This window comes from Scleropages formosus, chromosome 7 (genome assembly GCF_900964775.1).
Source record: "Scleropages formosus chromosome 7, fSclFor1.1, whole genome shotgun sequence".
Taxonomy (NCBI): Eukaryota; Metazoa; Chordata; class Actinopteri; order Osteoglossiformes; family Osteoglossidae; genus Scleropages; species Scleropages formosus.
Window position 1 is genome coordinate 23,139,241 of NC_041812.1, and position 19,696 is coordinate 23,158,936.

Below are 19,696 nucleotides of genomic sequence, written 5' to 3' on the forward strand. Positions count from 1 at the left end.
TTACTTATTTTCCTTAGTGGTTAGCATTTAGTTGCCATAAAAGCAATATAAAATCCTCTTTCCTGCTTTTTTGTAGGTTTTCAATATGTTTTGTGGCCCTGGTTGTGAGTCCGCTGTAATTTCAAAGCCTGGCTCTCGGTTTGACATTCTACCCTTACAGCTCTGCCTATAATATTCCATGTATGTGCTCTCTTTTAATGAATATCGTGTAGTTTGCCTTCTGTCACCACTCATTTATTAGAAAATGTTTAAAACATTGATTCATTTCATTATTAAATTGACTTGGATGCTTGTCCACACTTTCAGGTTTTTTCTTCTACTTCATAACACAAATTGTCAATATTATATTTCCATCTCCAAAATTCTTGAGGGATCTGTTCTTTGTGTTTGGAGATACAAAATTTGCTCCAGGGATTTCAGGATATACTCTCAGGCATCAAATACAAAAAGACATTATTAGTATTTTTTTGCACAAAATGTTAGGGTTAACATTGGTGATTGTATAGGCAATTTATGAAACAGTTTCATTTTTTCCTGTAATTCTTACATCACCCTTTATATTGCCACATTTCATTCCCTAATGACTACTCCATGTCCCTTCTGAGAGTTCTATTTTTTCTTAATTTTACCTCTGTTTAAAAAAAATGTCGTGTTTTACAGCTATCAACTATATATTTGTGAGCTTAGCAAAAGAGAGGTATCACATGCAGCTGTGGATCAACACAAGGCGAGCTAATTTCTTGTCCAATCACAGGGTGGACGTGTTCGTGTCTCGTCACACTTACGTCTCTGCACAACCAGAAATCAAATGGCAAGCACATCAGCGTGGAAGGCAGCGGTATGTTTCTTTAGCAGAGCAAATTCAACGAGGCTTTCTCAAATAGCAAGACAGAAGCAGTTAATATAATGCGCAGTAAAACCAGCACTTTTTATCACAAATGGAAATAAATTGAAAGGTCCTCTGTCCTTCCGCTCATCTGTTGTAGAGGAGCCTAATGAATTCTGAAATGGGTGACTTTCTCTTGCTGCAGCCCATAGAAATGGGCTTTCTCTCCTCTTTCGTCTGCTGCTCGCCGAGTCCCTCCATCTCTGAGTCTCATTTTCTGGTGGTCTGAGATGGGGGCAATGAAAGTAATTGTGCTTCATTAATTCCGAGTCCGCTAGATGATAGCCATTTTGAACTATGTTTGCCAATTAGGTGGTCTAAATTAAATGTGACCTTGGGGTACTCTTGGTGCTTGCCTCAGTGCTTAATGAAGCAGTTGTCCAGAATCCGTCCACTTTGTAATGTAAATCACTGGCGTTTCAGATTTGGTCTCACTCTGCGCTAGTTGTGTTCATCTGGCCCCTTTTAGTTTGGAAGCGATCAGAAGGGGAAGGAAATGATTGCATTTCTTCCTTGTCTCTATGTAATGTCTGATTGTGCTAATCGCCTTTCGACCATCCCACTCAACCTCTGACCGCAGCAAACTGAGAGTGCAGACTCTGAAAAGGGTTTCTGCCCTCGCAAGAGAGCAGCATGACTAGTTCTGCTGTCTGGTCGTTTTACACCCAAGTTTGTGGCAGCCTTTGTCTTTTGGCACATTTTTACAGTGAAAACCTGAGCCCTGAGGGTCTAGCAAATACATAGCGTGTCTCATCTGTTATACACTTTGTATTTTCCAATATTTGAAAGTGTTGATTCCCTCAAATGAAAGATCTCTCTAAGTTATATATGAAAAGGACATTTCAGTATTATGTTTTCTTACGAAAGCATCTCGAAAGGAGCATGAGTGAATTGAAATTCAGTGCAGGGAGTGAGCTGATTGTTCTGTTGGCAAGTTAATAGACTGAAACCAATTCTTCCAGTCTTGATCACTGATTATTATGGGCATTGATTCTGGTATATGCCTGAATTTTTGCAGGAATTGCTTTAATTTCTTTGGTCATCCTTTGTATCACGAAATAAATTATTTTTCATTTTCTCTAAAAGATACTAGGAAGTCCATAAGTTAGGTGTATGAACGAGAACAGGGAAAAAAGTACTAGTGGCTGTTCGCACTCCTGAGGCGCATTTCTTTGTGTTTTACGTCGTTGCATCTGTTTCAGTATTTTTCTAAATAGCGTTTAAAACACGGTTTCTATTTTAGTGCTATTTTTAAACATGTGCCATATCTGTAAGGGTTTTGTAAAGGAGCACATTGCCCGTCTGCTTACATCACACATTTCTGTTGCATTCATTTCCCAGAGGCCTTTTTATCCTCTGTCTTTTGTCTCGATAGACAGTTAAATTACCCAGCATGCATTTCCTTTTATAACAGTATCAGCTTGGATTGCCCTTTTCCAAAGAAATGGGAACCAGTTTTTACAAGTAAAAATGATTTAATTGGGTGCACTAATAAGCTTTTCATTTTTCTGAGGTAGGTCTTTGAGCCCATCCCTCTAATTGGCTTCAGCACCAGAAGGCACATGACACAACATTGGCAGTAATATAAATGCAAATACTATGGGTATCAAACAATGCAAAACATTCATGTAATTGTTTCAGTATGTGCAGGTGTATTGTTTAAGCAAGAAAATATAAAAAGCTCACTCCAAAGATTTTTATTTGAAAGGAAACGCTAATATTTTGCGTATGTAAAAGTCAGTACTGTTGTGACTCTAAGGGCCGTAACAGTTAAATGTGCAATGTTCTTGGCTACCTGAAAAGAAGTTTTTTGTTTTTTTTTTTTTTTATTTATTTTTTCTATTTAAACTTTCTCAGATAATAATTTGCCTTGTGTTACATTTATATTGGATACATTTGGTGATATTTGTTTTGATAAGTTGTTTCTTGCAGTCAGTTATCACTATGAATGTCAGCCTGTCACTATTGCAACATAAGTATTAATTTTTTTTGTAACGTTTCAGTATGTAGCATTTTGAGGTCGTGTAGCTGACTTAAAATGTCTGAAACGTGTCTACACATACACCTCCGTTTGTGTAAAAATTCCTAAATACATAAATAAGTTATTAAAAGCTGGCATTCTGACAAATGTAGCATGCAGTATATCCATTCTTAGAAACGGCACTCTTAATGCACCTCCCTGAAAGTTGGGCCATTTTTCTGATTTTCTAGGTGACACCATCAGAGGTGCTGCCAGCAAATATGTTCATGTCAGCCTCAAGTCCGGAGAAAGATGGGCAGAATACCTCACAGAATGTAACTAGCTCAAGCTTGGATGACACAAGGAAGCAGACAGGTTGGTGATCACTTCACACTTTGTCCAGTAAATATGTATGTTACATTTGCATTTATTTATTGATCACATGCTTTTCTCCTAGCGACATACTCAAACAATGATTATGAACTATTATGTGCACCCTACACTAAACAGTCATTCACCCATCTATACATCAGTGCACAGCCCAGGTGTTGTGAGGCACCGGTGCTACCTGCTGCACTACTAAGCTGCTCATACATTTAGGATATTTGTAGTGTAACCCTGTAAATATAGATTATTTTCATTATATTTACTGTTAGCTACCAACTTCTGTACCCATTCCGTAGTACAGTAAGGTTGTAATAAATGATTTTTAATTCCGTGTTTTCTATTTGAACACGAAATTAAAACCTATGAAAACAGATATTCAGACTTTACTTACAATCCGACACCACTATTATTTTTTAAACTTGAGGTTTGATACGAACTGTTACATTTCCTGTAGCACTTTTCCCTGTGAAAAAAGGAAAACTGGAAACAGGATTGACTTCTGTGGCCAGCAACTTAATTTGATATTAGTTTCTGTTTATTCTTTGACAGAAGCCTCAGAAGCAGAGCCTGAGAAAAGGCCTCTTCCACCAACAGATGTAGCTGAAGCCCACAAATTGCCCCTTGAGGAACACCAGTTAACTAAAGAGGACTCTGCTGGTTTCCTTTGTTGGAAGAAAGGGTGTAATCAAGTGTTCAAGTCCTCTGGTGCTCTCCAGATGCACTTCACTGAAGTCCACAACAAGAGACCACAGCTGCCTGTTTCAGAACGACATGTATACAAGTACCGCTGCAACCAGTGCAGTTTGGCCTTCAAAACTGTGGAGAAACTGCAGCTGCATTCACAGTACCACATAATCAGAGCAGCCACCATGTGCTGCCTCTGTCAGCGCAGCTTCAGGACTCTACAAGCCTTGAAGAAACACCTAGAGACCACTCACCTGGAGCTGAGTGATTCTGACATCCACCAACTGTATGGGGGCTTGTTTATGAATGGAGACCTCACAATAATTGGTGATCCATCACTGGGAGAAGATCAAGGTGTTCTGGCCGAAGATGAAAAGGAAGGTGAGGAAAGTGATCCGGAGGAAAAGCAAAGTCCAACTGGCAGCGACTCTGGCTCATTTCAAGAAGATTCTGGATCAGAACCTAAACGCGCCTTGCCATTTAGGAAAGGCCCCAACTTTACCATGGAGAAGTTTCTGGATCCATCCCGGCCTTTTAAGTGTACAGTATGTAAGGAGTCATTTACCCAGAAAAATATTCTCCTTGTCCACTATAACTCTGTTTCACACTTGCACAAGGTCAAGCGTGCCTTGCAGGAATCCAGTAGTGGCCAATCTGAGCTCACCAGCAGTCCTGATAATAAGCCGTTCAAGTGTAGCACGTGCAACGTGGCATACAGCCAGAGCTCTACACTGGAGATTCACATGCGTTCGGTTCTTCATCAGACTAAAGCCCGAGCAGCCAAGCTCGAAGCAGCCGGTGGCAGTTGTTCCATCAGTGCTCTCAGCACTGGAGGAGGGTCTTCAGCAGGTACTTCTACTCCAAGTCCTAATCCAGTTGCCACATCAACAAGCACCATAAGCAACAATAATTCTTCAACAGTTCAGAGTGTGCAAAGCATTCTTGGTGGTAGTCATATCAACCAGTCACATAACATTGAAAATTTAGGGAATGCTTCAAACTCTTGTCATCCTTCACCTTCTGAAAACCATGATGGAAAGAAGAAATTTGACATGCTCTCTTCAAGGGGGCAACAGCAGCACTTACAACAGCAGCAACAGCTGGCTCAGGCTCAAGCCCAGGCCCAAGTCCAGCTACAGCAAGAATTGCAGCAGCAAGCTGCCCTTATTCAGTCTCAGCTTTTCAACCCAGCACTTCTTCAGCACTTCCCCATGACCACTGATGCTCTTCTCCCACTGCAGCAGCAGCAGCTTCTCTTCCCTTTCTACATCCCTGGAGCTGAATTCCAGCTGAACCCAGACATAAACCTCAGTAGCTCTGCACTTAGCCTTGCTAGCTCCTCTGCTAATGCTTTGCTGGAGGACTTGAAGAATTCACAGGCACAACAAAGCTGTCTACAGCAGCAGCTGATGCACCATCACCTCCAGCAGCAACACCAACAGCAGGCCCAGTCACAGGCTCAGAGCCAGATGGCTTTGCTTCAGCAGAACACATCCCTCCTACATCAAAATGAGAAGAAATTAAAACCCTCTCTTCATAATGAGAAAGACCGTGATGTTCAGAGGGATAAGGAAATTAATGAGAAAACAGAAGATCACTCCTCCAATGATGGTGTGGACATCAACAAATCAAAAGATAAGAAAGATCAGCAACAAAGTGTACTTTGTGGGAACCAAGACCCTAATTTTCCTCCACCTAGAATTGCTTCAGATGCTCGAGGAAATGCGACAAAGGCCCTTTTAGAGAACTTTGGCTTTGAATTAGTGATACAGTACAATGAGAATAAGCAGAAAGTGCTAAAGAAACCCACAGGAACTGGACCTTCTGGTTCAGCAGGAATTACCAGGATGGTTGATTCAATTGATGGTATTAAAAAGCTGGAGTGTGAAGCCTGTGGCAAGCTCTTTTCAAATATATTAATCCTTAAGAGTCATCAAGAGCATATACATCAAGAATTTTTTCCATTTCAGTCATTGGAGAGATTTGCAAAGGAATATAGGGAGCAGTATGACAAGTTATATCCCTTGAGACCACAGACACCTGAGGCTGGTCCTCCACCTCCTCCTCCACCCCCACCACCACCTCCTCCTCCACCCCCACCTCAGCGTGCTTCAACACCAAATATTCCTGTCTCAGCACCTTCTCTTACACCCCCAGCCATTCCTGCTCCTCAGACCCCAGTGCCCATGACTCAGATCCCCATGCCTATGGAGCTACCGCTCTTCTCACCTCTTATGATGCAGTCCATGTCCCTTCAGTCTTTGCCTTCTCAAATCCCAGCTCATTTACCATCTGTTGAGCCAGGCTTGGCTACTGATCTAGCACAACTGTACCAACAGCAGCTCACTCCAGCTATGTTACAACAGCAACAGCAGAACAAAAGACCAAGAACACGTATTACAGATGATCAGCTGAGAGTCCTGAGGCAGTACTTTGACATTAACAACTCCCCAAATGAAGAACAGATTAAAGAAATGGCTGACAAGTCTGGTCTCCCTCAAAAAGTCATTAAGCACTGGTTCCGTAACACGCTTTTCAAGGAGCGCCAACGTAACAAAGATTCGCCTTACAACTTCAGCAATCCACCCACTACCACACTAGAGGATGCAAAAATCGATTCCAAGCCACCATCCCCTGAACCACAGAAGCAGGACTGTTATGGAAGCAGGAGATCCTCAAGGACAAGATTTACTGATTACCAGCTAAGAGTGCTGCAAGATTTCTTTGATGCTAATGCCTATCCAAAAGACGATGAATTTGAACAGCTCTCCAATCTGCTCAATTTGCCCACCCGAGTCATAGTGGTATGGTTCCAAAATGCACGCCAGAAAGCCCGCAAAAACTATGAGAACCAAGGAGACGGCACCAAGGAAGGGGATCGTCGGGAGTTATCCAATGATCGTTATATCCGCACCACTAACTTGAACTACCAGTGTAAGAAGTGCAGCATGGTCTTCCAACGCATTTTTGATCTCATTAAACATCAGAAGAAGTTGTGTTATAAAGATGAAGATGAGGAAGGGCAATATGACAGCCAAAATGAGGATTCTGTGGATCTTTCTCATGAATTCTATACCCCATCTGGGTCCTCATCTCACACTCCAATCCCATCTTCCTCCAGCCTTTGTTCTCTTCCTCTTCCCACCTCAGCTCATTTGATATCCTCAGAAAAAGATGAGGCCTCGCCTGTTAATACATCCAGCTCTTTTGATGAAAAACCTAAATATTTAGGAGGTGAAACAACCTCAGAGCCACGGGAGAACCAGGTCCCTGTAAAACAGGAAGGTCTTCAACAACTACAGCCTGAGACTCAAATGCAGAGGCTACCACGAGATGAAAAGGCACAAACAACTCCAAAGGCTCAAACACTTCTCTCTCCTTCTGCCTCTCAACAGAAGCACCAGAGTAGTCCCTCAGTATCGCAGGCTAACCCAGGACCTTTACAAAGCTCGCATATGATCCTTAACCCACTTCTGACAACTGGCTCACAACAGCAGCAGCAGTTAGCCCAACAGATTGTCCCATATCAGTGTGAACAATGCAAGCTTGGATTTCCATCATTTGAACACTGGCAGGAGCACCAGCAGCTTCACTTCTTGACTGTGCAAAACCAGTTCATTCATCCCCAGTTCTTAGATCGTCCTATGGACATGCCCTTCATGTTATTTGACCCCAGCAATCCCTTGCTAGCAAGCCAGCTGTTTCCAGGGGCTGTACCACAGATTCCTAGCAGTTCTGCCGCTTCACCTTCAACACCCACCTCAACCTTAAACTCACTAAAGAGGAAACTTGAGGATAAACCAGGCATTAGTCCTGGGGAAAATGATAGTGCTAACAGTGGGGAGGAGCCACAGCGGGACAAGCGCCTCAGAACTACCATTACACCTGAACAGCTTGAGATTCTCTATCAGAAATATCTATTGGATTCCAATCCCACACGCAAGATGTTGGATCACATCGCCCATGAAGTTGGCCTCAAGAAAAGAGTGGTCCAAGTGTGGTTTCAGAATACAAGAGCAAGAGAAAGGAAAGGGCAGTTTCGAGCTGTAGGGCCTGCTCAGGCCCATCGTCGTTGTCCCTTTTGTCGTGCTCTGTTCAAGGCTAAGACTGCTCTTGAGGCCCATATTCGTTCACGCCACTGGCATGAAGCCAAGCGTGCTGGGTACAACCTGGCTTTATGTAGCATGCTTCCTGAACAAGAAGGGGTGCACTTGAAGATGGATCCCCTTGACATATCACACTTTTCACAGCTCTCCTCTACCAATAATGATGGACAGTGTTCCTCTCTGTCACCAGTGAGCAAAAGCATAGATATGTCTCCACATGCTTTGCTCAGCCCTGCTGCAATTAAAGTAGAGGGAATGGAGGACTTTGAAAGCCCAACTATGTCATCTGTCAATTTAAGCTTTGATCAGAATAAGCTGGACAATGATGACTGTTCATCTGTGAACACTGCAATCACTGACACCACCACTGGTGATGAGGCTATTGTTGACAATGACAGCTCAGATGCAAAACATGGTCAGAACAGCAATGACTTTCTGTCCAAGACTGGGGGCATGGCTCCCTCCCTTGACAACGATGACCAGATGTCTTCCGAGTTGGTTAGCCCTGCAACAAGTTATTATGCTAAGGATTTTGAGAATGAGACTCTGGTGGACTACAGTGAGACGTCTAGTCTTGCAGACCCGTGCTCGCCAAGCCCAGGAGCTTCTGGAAACAGGAGCATTGACAATGGGGACCGACCGGGCCAAAAGCGCTTCCGTACACAGATGACGAATCTCCAGCTGAAGGTGCTTAAGTCTTGTTTCAATGATTACAGGACCCCCACTATGCTGGAGTGTGAAGTACTTGGCAATGACATTGGACTTCCAAAGAGAGTGGTTCAGGTGTGGTTTCAGAATGCCCGTGCCAAGGAAAAGAAAGCCAAGCTGAGCATGGCCAAGCATTTTGGTATAAACCAAACGTCTTATGAGGGACCCAAAACAGAATGCACTTTGTGTGGCGTCAAATACAGTGCCAGGCTTTCAGTTAGGGACCACATCTTTTCCCAGCAGCACATTTCTAAGGTGAAGGACACTATTGGTAGTCAACTGGACAAGGAGAAGGAGTATTTTGACCCGGCCACTGTACGGCAGCTCATGGCTCAGCAGGAGATGGACCGCATTAAGAAAGCTAATGAAGTCCTAGGACTGGCGCAGCAGCAAGCCATGCAGCAACAAGGGATGTTTGACAGCCCAGCCCTGCAGGCGCTGAACCTTTCATCAGCCTACCCCACCTTGCAGGGCATTCCTCCGGTCCTCCTGCCTGGGGTAGGCAGCTCTTCTTTATCAGGATTTACTTCATCAAATACAGGTATGTCCTTACTCAGTGGTTGATATGCTCTCAAACAAAAAAGTTAACAACATGAAAGTCTGCTCATTTCTTTTTTGCTTTAAAATTTCATTTGTGATGATATTGCAATTTATATTGTAGACAATGTTGTTTATCATTTTCAGTACTGGAATATTAGATTCAAAAGACCTGTACTGGATAGGTCTTTTAAGCATATGTTCCTGTGATTCTGATTTGACATGTTAGTCATCCACTGCAGTGGATGCAAAGACTATTCATGAAAAATGTTGCTTGCAAACAAAATAACTTCCTTATAATGTGTATAGTGTTACAGAAGCTGTCCATAATAGTTTTTAATTTTTGGTATCATAAAGTGTCTTTTTTTCTTTATTACAATTTTTAGTTTTAACACCTCCAAAACCACCGAACCTCTTGAGCATGCCTGGTAACAGTGTTCCTTCACCCAGCCTTCCCACCTCTGGATTACCCAACAAATCCCCTGCCTCTTCTTTAGTTTCAGCCAGTCCAGTGCAGACCAGCAACTCCACTGCTCAGTCTGCTTCAACCTCCACCTCCACACCCATTCCCACTGCCACCTCCACCTCTACAGCAACTCAGTTAGGTCCACGGCCTGAACTGCCCAAAGAACGTGATGCTGACAGGCCTAAGGAGAAGGAGAAGCCCAAGGACAAGCTAGAGAAGCCATCGGCCCCATCTTCGTCTGGGGTCACGCCAGCACCTTCCACCTCTGCTGCCAGCGCCAAGAAAGATAAACCAGACACTGCGGTTCCTGCCACCTCTATGCCAACTCCTGGTATGGAATATGTAGTTGATCCAGCCCAACTCCAAGCCCTACAGGCTGCTCTGGGGTCGGACCCGACAGCTCTGCTAACCAGCCAATTTCTTCCCTACTTCATGCCTGGCTTCTCGCCCTACTATGCCCCACAGATACCTGGGGCTCTGCAAGGCGGCTACTTGCAGCCAATGTACAGCATGGAAAGCCTGTTCCCGTATAGTCCAGCTTTATCGCAGGCTCTGATGGGGCTCTCCCCCGGCTCTCTGCTTCAGCACTACCAGCAATATCAGCAGAGTCTGCAGGAGGCACTACAGCAGCAGCAGCGGCATCTTCAGCAGCAACAGCAGAAGCAGCAACAGCTTCAGCCACCCAAAGCAAACCAAACACCCATTTCCTATCAAACACCAGGAACTTCAGACCGTAAAGAATCTGCCAAAGATGGAGTGAAAGCTGAGGAGCAGAGAGAGGCCAACAAGAACCCCTCTTCTGAGCCTCAAGAGATGAACAGCAAAGGTGTCGACCCTTTGCTGGACCAGTACATCGTCCCAAAGGTGCCGTGCCGGCTGGCGTGCCGCAAGTGTCAGGCTGTCTTCAGCAAGGAGGAGGCGGCCATCAGCCACCTCAAATCCATGTGCTTTTTTGGCCAGTCTGTGGTGAACCCACAAGAGCTACTGCTGCGGATCCCCAACGGCAGGAGTGCGGGAGAGGGCAGCCTGTACGACTGCCTGGCCTGTGAAACCACCCTGGACGGTGACAAAGCGTTAAGTCAACATCTGGAGTCAACCCTGCACAAACACAGAACAATCAAGCGATCAGCGAGAAATGCCAAAGAGCACGCGACTTGTTTATTACCTCACTCTCCAGCCTGCTTCCCCAGTCCTAACAGCACATCTACCTCGCAGTCTGCCGCCCACTCCAACAACAGCCCCCCAGCCCTGCCAGTGACACCCGCCGCCATCACATCCTCGAGCTCCACCGCCTTGTCCACGGCCGCTGCCGCCCCTCACACCGCCACTGCTGGCAAACCCTGGTCCCCAGCCCCCTTCTCCAGAGCTTTACCGGGGAAGCTGAATCCCATGTCCTCTGTGGCCACTTCTTCTTTTCCTCCAGTTTCCTCACCTTCAACGGTTACCTCAAGTTCATTGAGCACCTCAGGGGTTCAGACCTCCATACCAACAGACGTCTTTACTGACGAATCTGACTCTGAGAGCAGTCAGAAGTCAGCAGGCCGGTTGGGCTGTGCGGCTGAGGAGCCGCCGCCACCGCCACAGCCACCCGGCTGTCTCAAAGACACTAGTAGTTGTAGTAGTAATCTCGGTAGTATAGGAACAGACTCCATCAGATTGTAAACAAGCTTTCAACAATGGACAATGTTTAAAAAAACACAAAGCAAAACAAAAACCACAAAATAAACCTGTTAAAAATGTTAAAAAATACATAAACCAGTTTTGGACAACAAGATGTGTAAAGACCTAACTGCAATTCCAAAGCTTGTAACCAAAAATTAAATGTTAGTGGATTGTTTTCCCATATTAATATGCTGGTTTTCGTTTCAACTCAACTATATATGTGTATATACAGAAGAAATATCAGTGCAGTTATGTTTTGGATACTGATAATGGAATTCTGTACAGCAATGGACTGCCTCAAATATTCACGTTGCCCCTTCTCCCATTCCATACATGACAAGTCAGACGTGAGTTCGTACCGCGGTCCCACTCTAACAGCACAGTAACAAATAGCCAGTATGTACTGTATGGGAGAATAATCTTACATTCACAGTTTTCTTGCTATGTATAAGTGTTCAGATACCAATGGCTTGCTTAAATTAATAATGTATTGTCTGTTTTATTCTCAGGTCAACAGCTCACAAACTTTTTTCTGTTGCAGAAATTTCTTTTGCCTTCCTAACAAAAGCAAGATGTTTGTTTTATTCATCAGTTCATTTAACAAGCAGAAAGTATTACAATTAGTAAAAATATTAAATGACACCATCTGGGGAGTCAAAACTGTATGTGATTACAGGTCAAATTGCTTTGAAAGACAAAATTAATACTCCCAATGTACATGAAGAGCATTGCATAATTTGTTGGTGGGAGATTTTTTTTTTATTATTTTAAGAATTAAAAGAACTTTCTGTATTTGATAGCTATGAACATTTTTGGTGTTAATTAGATGCATTGGAAATGAATTGAAACAGTAATGATAGACTGAAAAAATCTGTGTACATTTTAGCTTTTTGTATCGTCCAGCGTAAAGGAGTTTCATTTGATGTCGTCTTGGTCATTCCAATAGACTAGATTGCGGGGCAGTGACTCATAGAAAGTCATTATTTTCTGTCTTTTTCTCAGCGTCTTGGCTTTCCTCCGCCCAAGTAGTACCCCCTTTTTACTTAGTGGTATTCACTTTTTTTAATACTGACAAAAAAAGAAACGATTTAGGGGGTTGAACATGAAGAGATACACATTTTTTTGTGTTACCTTTGTGCACTTAACACTGTATGACTATTCCTTTCTCTCTGTGTTTGTAGAGTTGAAGTTGGCACTGACTTCTCGCCCTACAAACCAGGTCCTTTCCTCTCTGTTCAGTGTGGCTGCAGTCTGTTTCCTGGGTTTTTCTCATTTGAACTTTTGTCATTGATTAAATGAAAGAATAATAATAATATTAATAATAATGCTCACGCTTTAAACAAAAATGAAATCCAAAGACGAAATACTTTCACCATTGGTGCATAGAGATGAAAGAGGCTTCTTTATTCTTGAGAATTTGTGGCTGTTTTTAAAGACAACAGTTTTAAAGTAAAGCAGTATGCGTCAGAGTTGCTGATTTTGCTTCTGTGCAAGCAGGCAGGTGGCTTTACACGTAAAATAACAAGTATACCAAAAACCAAAAAAGGGCCCTTGTCCTTGCATTGTGGAGTAGCACCGTAATAGAGCCATTGCAGTTTGTAAGATAGACTAAAAACTCTTTCTTTAACTTTGTCACACACAAAAATATTTTTTTTAAAGAAAAATGTATAAGGTCTGGTGTTTGGAGACATAAGTTTTGCTGCTAATGTAGTTTTGGAAAGAAAAATACCTAGATGCATGCTCTTTTTGCTTTTTGGCTAAGCTTTAACAAACACAGAAACAATAAACCCTTTTTTGTTTACTCTCCTATATCCTTTTTATTTTCTCTTGTAGAAACGGAACTTTGAAGACTGTGAATATGCGTTCCAAAGGACAGTCCGCATCACCTTTTTTCCCCCGTGTGTTTTGTTTTGAACAGACCAATGTTGAAAGCCAATGATATATAATGTTTGTACAGAATGGTGCATTCCAAATACTACATTGGATTGATTGTTCTTTTTTAAAGCAAGGACTGATTATTTTTATTTTTAGTTTTTTTTTTGGGGTTACATTTTCTGTTGGTGACAAAGTTGTTGTGTAAATTGATAGTCATTGGTTGCAAAGTGAATGGACTCTGATTTCCTTGTGTTTTAGCTCTGGGGACAACAAGAAAATTTCCTAGACCACAGAGTTTGTTTTCCACTCAAAGGAAAAGATTATGTAATAATTGCCACCAAAAAAGTTGTACATAGCACACATTGGTACGTCTGTTTCACGGTTTCCTCTGCGTCACTAGAGGATGAGATGGTCTACCTGAAGAACAGCAAGGGCCATTCCAGATGCCGGCACTGCAAGTTATCTTACCAGTTTAGAAATAGATTGATTCCTGAGGGAAGTTTCCATTCCAAAGGCCCTGCGCTCGTACCCAAAGAGGTAGTTCACTCCCACTAATTGCAGTCCTTATGTTCCAGTATGCTAAATGCACCAACAAGAAATAGCGATTTATTGAAAACGAGGGATTTTGGAAATTAGTGCATTACTTCGTTTTGACCACACGCGTATGGTTGGGCACATTTTCAGCGGGGTTGAGAAGCATTATGTCTTGTGAGGCAATGTGAGTGATGTCAATATTAATATCTTCCATAAGCCAGTGATAGAGCACACTGTATACGATTGCTTTGAAGCTTATGGTCCTCTTGAGTCCTCTGCTCTAAAGTAATGTTTATATTATAATTTTAATTAATTCTAATGTTGTATAGTTTATTCTTGAATGCTCTTGCTTTATTTCCATGACTGAAATTTCAATCATGTTTTTTTCTGTATAATTGCTGTTTTGTTTTCTTTGTATATTTTTTGCATAATATAAATTAACATTTAACTTTTTCTTTAAAATCGATTAACTAAAAATTTCTTTGTTTAAACGTTCTGCTATAACATGGCCACTTTACGGTGTACTGTATTAATAGTTTTATTTGTTTGTTTTTTTGGACACTGTTTTGATCCTTTCTTTCCAAAGTGTCCTGGGCCCTTTTGTCAGAGGATTAAATTGCATGGAGTGTGTGTTTTTGTGTGTGTGTATTGTTAAGCCAGTATTTGTCTGCATTTTTTTTTCTTTTTTTATGCACCCTATATACTGAACCGCAAAGCTGGATTTAAAAAAAAAAAAAAAAAAAAAGGATTTTAAATGAAAAAATAATTCAAGTTACTGAAGCACTGAGCAATTTTTATTTTAATTAAATATATGAATGTGGCCAAAGCTTTATGCAGTTAAAAAAAAATAAGGTGGTACCCTTCCTAAGTGTATATTTTGTTACACTACAAAAAACAAGACAGCTTAAAACATTTCAAAGAAGTGTCAACTGTTCTACTTAATTTTAATGTTTATTTTACAAAGAAGTGAAAAGAAGGTTTTGCTGTAGAGGTGATCTTTTTCCCACTGTGAAATAAACATGTATACAGATAAAGATATATTTAAAACATCATGGATTTCTTTGTTTTGAAAAATAAAGCAGAAGACAAGAACTCTGGGAAATGTTGGAAGGTTGGTGGTGGAAGGCTGAGGAAAGCTGAGGCCAACTAGAAGGCTGTGGCAAAGCAGAGTGGAGCATTGGAGCCAGTGACAGGTAGTAGCAGCTCTCGTACCGAGTCGACGTTGAATGACTGAGAAATAATGGTGGGAACAGGCTCCGAAAGCCCCATGCCACGAAAGGCAAGTGAGATGCTCAGAAGCTGAGCTGAGCTGAGATGAGCTGAACGTTCACTCCCATTCCTGAGTCTGTTCTGCATGGTCCCTCCAACAGGAGTCCTCACTGTGGTCATCCCTACAGCTTCCCTCCCTGTTGTCCTCATCTGCAAGCATCGCTCAGTCTGTCAAGTAGCTGCTCTCCAAGTTCACCAACGCTGTCACGTCTCATCTCCGCAACTGGTCCACAAAGGGTAGGGTTCATGATGCACCCACATCCCTTGATACCACGCAGTTACGAAACAAGACAGGCAACCAAAACGAAAAACCAAACACTGAACCAACCAAATGAACTGTTGGCTCCATTTTAAAGATGAACTGTTAGATGGAGCCCGTGATCTTTCTGTGACTCCTGCTGCCACTATGTTTTACTGCGTTCTTTTTTAATTTTTCTTACTTTTGTTTTCATTTTGTGGATAATTATTACTCCTTTGGGCCTCACGAAGATGGCTCTTTGGCTCCAGTTAGCCCACCTGAGGGTAGAAAAACAGCCTTGCAATGTACAAAAAAGAGCAAATTAAACCAAAAATGTTGTTCTTGATGTCTTTTCTATACAGTAGTCTTGTTAGTTTTTTTGTTACTGTAATTATGATGAAAATTTCCAAACTGTACCAAATGACATGGAGACTAACATACAAAAACCACATGGAACTTCAGACTTTTAATGAAAACTTTTGTCACAGAAACCTCGTTGTCCTAGTTAAGTTGATTGTAGATGGTAATTGAATATACTACTTTGAAAATATTTCATCAAGTATGTTTCTTGCTCATTGTGATACATTAAAAATTTATGAGCAAAAATATATTGGCTCCTGTGCATTATTTAATTATTTTTGAAAAGCTTTCGTGTGAGACGAATATGATTAATCCTGATGTTTCTGCAAACAAACATGCATAACAGTAACTCTTGAACAGAATGTGACATTACTAGGGCTCATTTCTTAGTGAAAATAGCAAGTTTTCACAGAAACATTTGGTGAAAACCAGGTCATGGAATACTGACATCAGTCTTTCGTGTTTGCTGTTAATTAAAAAAAAAAAAAATCTCCCAAAACGTCTTTTTAGATTGGACCTTAACGTCATATCTGAGTTGAAGAAAGATGAATGGAAGATGTGTCAAACTATCACGATCTAGTCTAGGATTTTTGGGTCTGCAGTTTTTTTTTTTTTTTAAATATTTTAGAAACTTTCTTAATATGACATGAAAAAGGGCATCCCCTTCCTGTATTTACTGTTGTTCCTTGTTGCTGTTTAGTGAAATTGCATAAAATGAATGTTATTGCTAATGAAGATATTTTAATGCTTCGTACTCAGTCATATTTAATTTATCTGCTGTCACAGACAATGATATCCTTATTTGGTTTTTATCCCTTGGCAAATTTTTCTTGTAAGGCTTATTTTACTAACATAATTGTACAACCCTTATGTGACCCTGTATGATTATCTATTTCTCTGATGTATTGTCCTTAAGCACTCATGTTTCAGCCTTTGGTAGTAGGGCTTATTGGACAAGATTAATTAGAACATGATGAGAAGTGGATGTTTGACTAATTGAAGCTGATTAAGAGGGAAACAGTAGATGTGAAAGTGAATTATGCTGTTAACACTGCTGTTTACTAATTCATTTTGACTTTTGTAGGAAATTCAGAGAAACATTAACAGTGTAATTTGGAGTGCAATCCCTGCGCTACCTCCTCCTCCACGATCCTGCTTCCGCTAGGCATCGGGGTGAGTACAAGGAGCGGCACCGCTGTCCGTCTGCTTTTCTGTGCCACGCGTGGGCTGTTCCCAGGGTGGAATGGTCCCGTTAGTGTACCGGAGGCCTGATGCCACATGCCCTGTGCTGCTGTTACGTGCCGAAACACGTGGGCCTTCTGGCCTGCCTGGTGGACTCGGAAGGTCAAGCAATAAACTGATGTAGATGCCTTTTTGTGTGATAGTCACAGTAGCTCCCTGTAAGGTAGTAGAACGGTAATATGAAACAAGATGGTCGTTTGAAAGGGTTGCTCACAGCTCCCCGGTGAGGTCAGCAACTGCGACTCTCCCAGGGTCATTCATTCATTCATTCATTCATTCACTCACTCACTCCCTCACAGCCCCCTTTCCTCTTACTGCCTGCTGGCTGTTTATATTACTTTCCTCAACATGTCGATTTAGTTCTTTTTTCTATTAAAAGAGAGACAGAAATATCACATCCGCATGTCCTGAGATCAGCCTTCCACCTAAATATGTCATTTAATTGTTATATTAATTCCCCTTCACATTGCAACTTAATCGGCTGAGTAAATATCAGGAAAGATAAAAGTTTGAAATTACTTTTCCAAGGTCACCCCCCAGAGCAGCACTTTTAAATAATTTTACATACAAATGGTTTAAAAAGACAGGAGACTACCATTGTCATCCAAAGAATTATTGCATTTATTTTTAGCCTTAGGACCTTTACGCCGTATATTTGTAGCTACTTAGTTGTGTAATTAATCTTTAGTTTAGGAAAGTAATTCTTTTTAACAATTAAGTGCCAGTTTATGCTCTATAAAAGTATGCAGTAGATAAAAAAAAGTCATTATTTCTAGTGTTTTTCCCCCCCAAGTTAATTCACGGCAGTATGATATGGTGAGACTTTCCCTCTGTCCAACTCTGCTGTCATGCTCCTCTCTGGCTGCCTGCCGTTTCTTGTCCCCCTCCCCTGAGCAGGATGCAGATGCAGGGTGGCCACGCTGAGCCAATTAACACGCAGCAGCACATCCCGAATGAATTAAGTTGGCCCTAATCGGATCAGAGCAGAGAGCCGGGGCGTTTCCTCCGCGCCCGCTGGCTGGTGGCTGAGCCACCCAGTGTGAAATTGCTTTGGCGTCTCTCTGTAACACTGGCCTCCGGTGGAGAAGAGCCTGTGCTCTGTAGCCTCCGTTGCCTGAAGGGGCGAAGGCTGTGCCCAGGTCTCATTAATGTCCTGCTGCCCCCCCCCCCCACCCATCGGACCCGCCACGCTTACGGAGGGGTGCTCCCCGCGCCCATTGCCGTGCTCGCCTCCTCACTCCCCTTTCTGTACAATTACATTTATTCATTTTACTAGCACTTTTATTCAAAGTGCCTTACAGTGTTCAGTCACTTGCAATTATTTACCCATTTTTATGTCTGGGTAATTTTATTGAATCAATTTTAGGTAAGTGCCCTGCTCAGGGGTACTACAGCTGGAGGTGGGATTTGAGCCTGAAAATCTGGTTTGAAGACAGTGGTTCTAGCCACTACACTACCAGCTATGCCCGACACTTAATATCTGCCCATACTTCCGCTCATTTTAAGGATTTTTTTTTTTTTTTTTTATCAAGTTTTTCTCAACACCGACCATGCACTCTGTTTACCGCTGCTGTTTTGTACTAAAACAAATCACTTTAGTACTTATTCTCAAAACGTATTCTGTTATATTGGCTCTACACTCATTCATGAATGCTTAATAGCTCATTTTATCTGAGCTTCTGTGCCTGTCTATTTTTTGTAATTTCTTGCACACACACACACACACACACACACACACACACACACACACACACACACACACACACACACACACACACACACATTTTCCAAACCACTTGTCCCATACGGGGTCGTGGGGAACCGGAGCCTACCCAGCAACTCAGGGCGGAAGGCCGGAGGGGGAGGGGACACACCCAGGATGGGACGCCAGCCCGCCGCAAGGCACCCCAAGCGGGACTCGAACCCCAGACCCACCAGAGAGCAGGACCCGGTCCAGTAATTTCTTGCATAACTGTATAAAATATTACTTCATTTTTGAAGTGCTGTGTGTTTACTCAGAATGACCGGTGTGTTTCAAGGATTCGGATGCCTTCTTTAGGGAGATGATGAGAAAAGCTTGATTTTGAGTGTTCATATAATTTCAGCCATTCTAGATCCTGTGGGCAAAAATATGCCAAAGGCCTGGCCAACAAAATTAGGAGAAGTCGGACAGCGTCGCATTGCCGTTTCCTTTTCTGAACCCTGGGCGCCCGATTTGCCGTAATTTACTCGGCGGTGCCGTTCCGTTGCTCGGGTGTACCGAGTCAGCGTGTTTGTGGGGGACAGAAAGTCTGTATCTGAGGGTTGAGCTGCGGTTCAGATGGTTGAGGTTCACCGGAGCAGCTCATTCATCACACTTTTTGGAATCAGAGCACATGCCAACTGCATGTTTTTCTGTTGCACTGGAGAGCTGAAAGAAGTTCCTAAACCACCGGAGGGAGGGCAACTGAAGGGCTGCATGTCCCAAGGTGACAGTGTAGCAATGTCATGTACACTTTACATCATTAGTACACAGGACTGGTGATGGTGAACCAATGCGTGACCATCGCTAAGGAACATGTGAGTAAGGCTTTAAGTGGTGATCAGCTTCTGTCCAGAGATATTCTAGCAGTTTGCAGCTGTAGTGTCTTATTTACTTATTTAAGTAAGTTTACGAGAACTATGCAGCGAACATCTTTATTATTTGTCTTCTGCAGCCTGTGTGTGACATGGTTATGGCTTTTCATTGACTTTGGTTTCACAGATGTGGCAAAGCAAATGCGGTTATTATGTCTGCCCTTCA

The 19,696-nt window shown here is 42.4% G+C and overlaps 1 protein-coding gene across 1 annotated transcript in view; it reads left to right on the plus strand.

Moving 5' to 3' along the window:
- The window catches only part of LOC108926358 (zinc finger homeobox protein 3-like), a 125,126-nt gene extending 113,680 nt beyond the window's left edge, over positions 1-11,446 (plus strand). The window contains exons 8-10 of the mRNA XM_029253554.1: positions 3,098-3,221; positions 3,783-9,272; positions 9,655-11,446. Coding sequence (XP_029109387.1) covers positions 3,098-3,221; positions 3,783-9,272; positions 9,655-11,396 — 7,356 coding nt within the window. The 3' untranslated portion in view covers positions 11,397-11,446. The remainder of the gene's footprint in view (positions 1-3,097; positions 3,222-3,782; positions 9,273-9,654) is intronic.
- Positions 11,447-19,696: the final 8,250 nt, after the last annotated feature.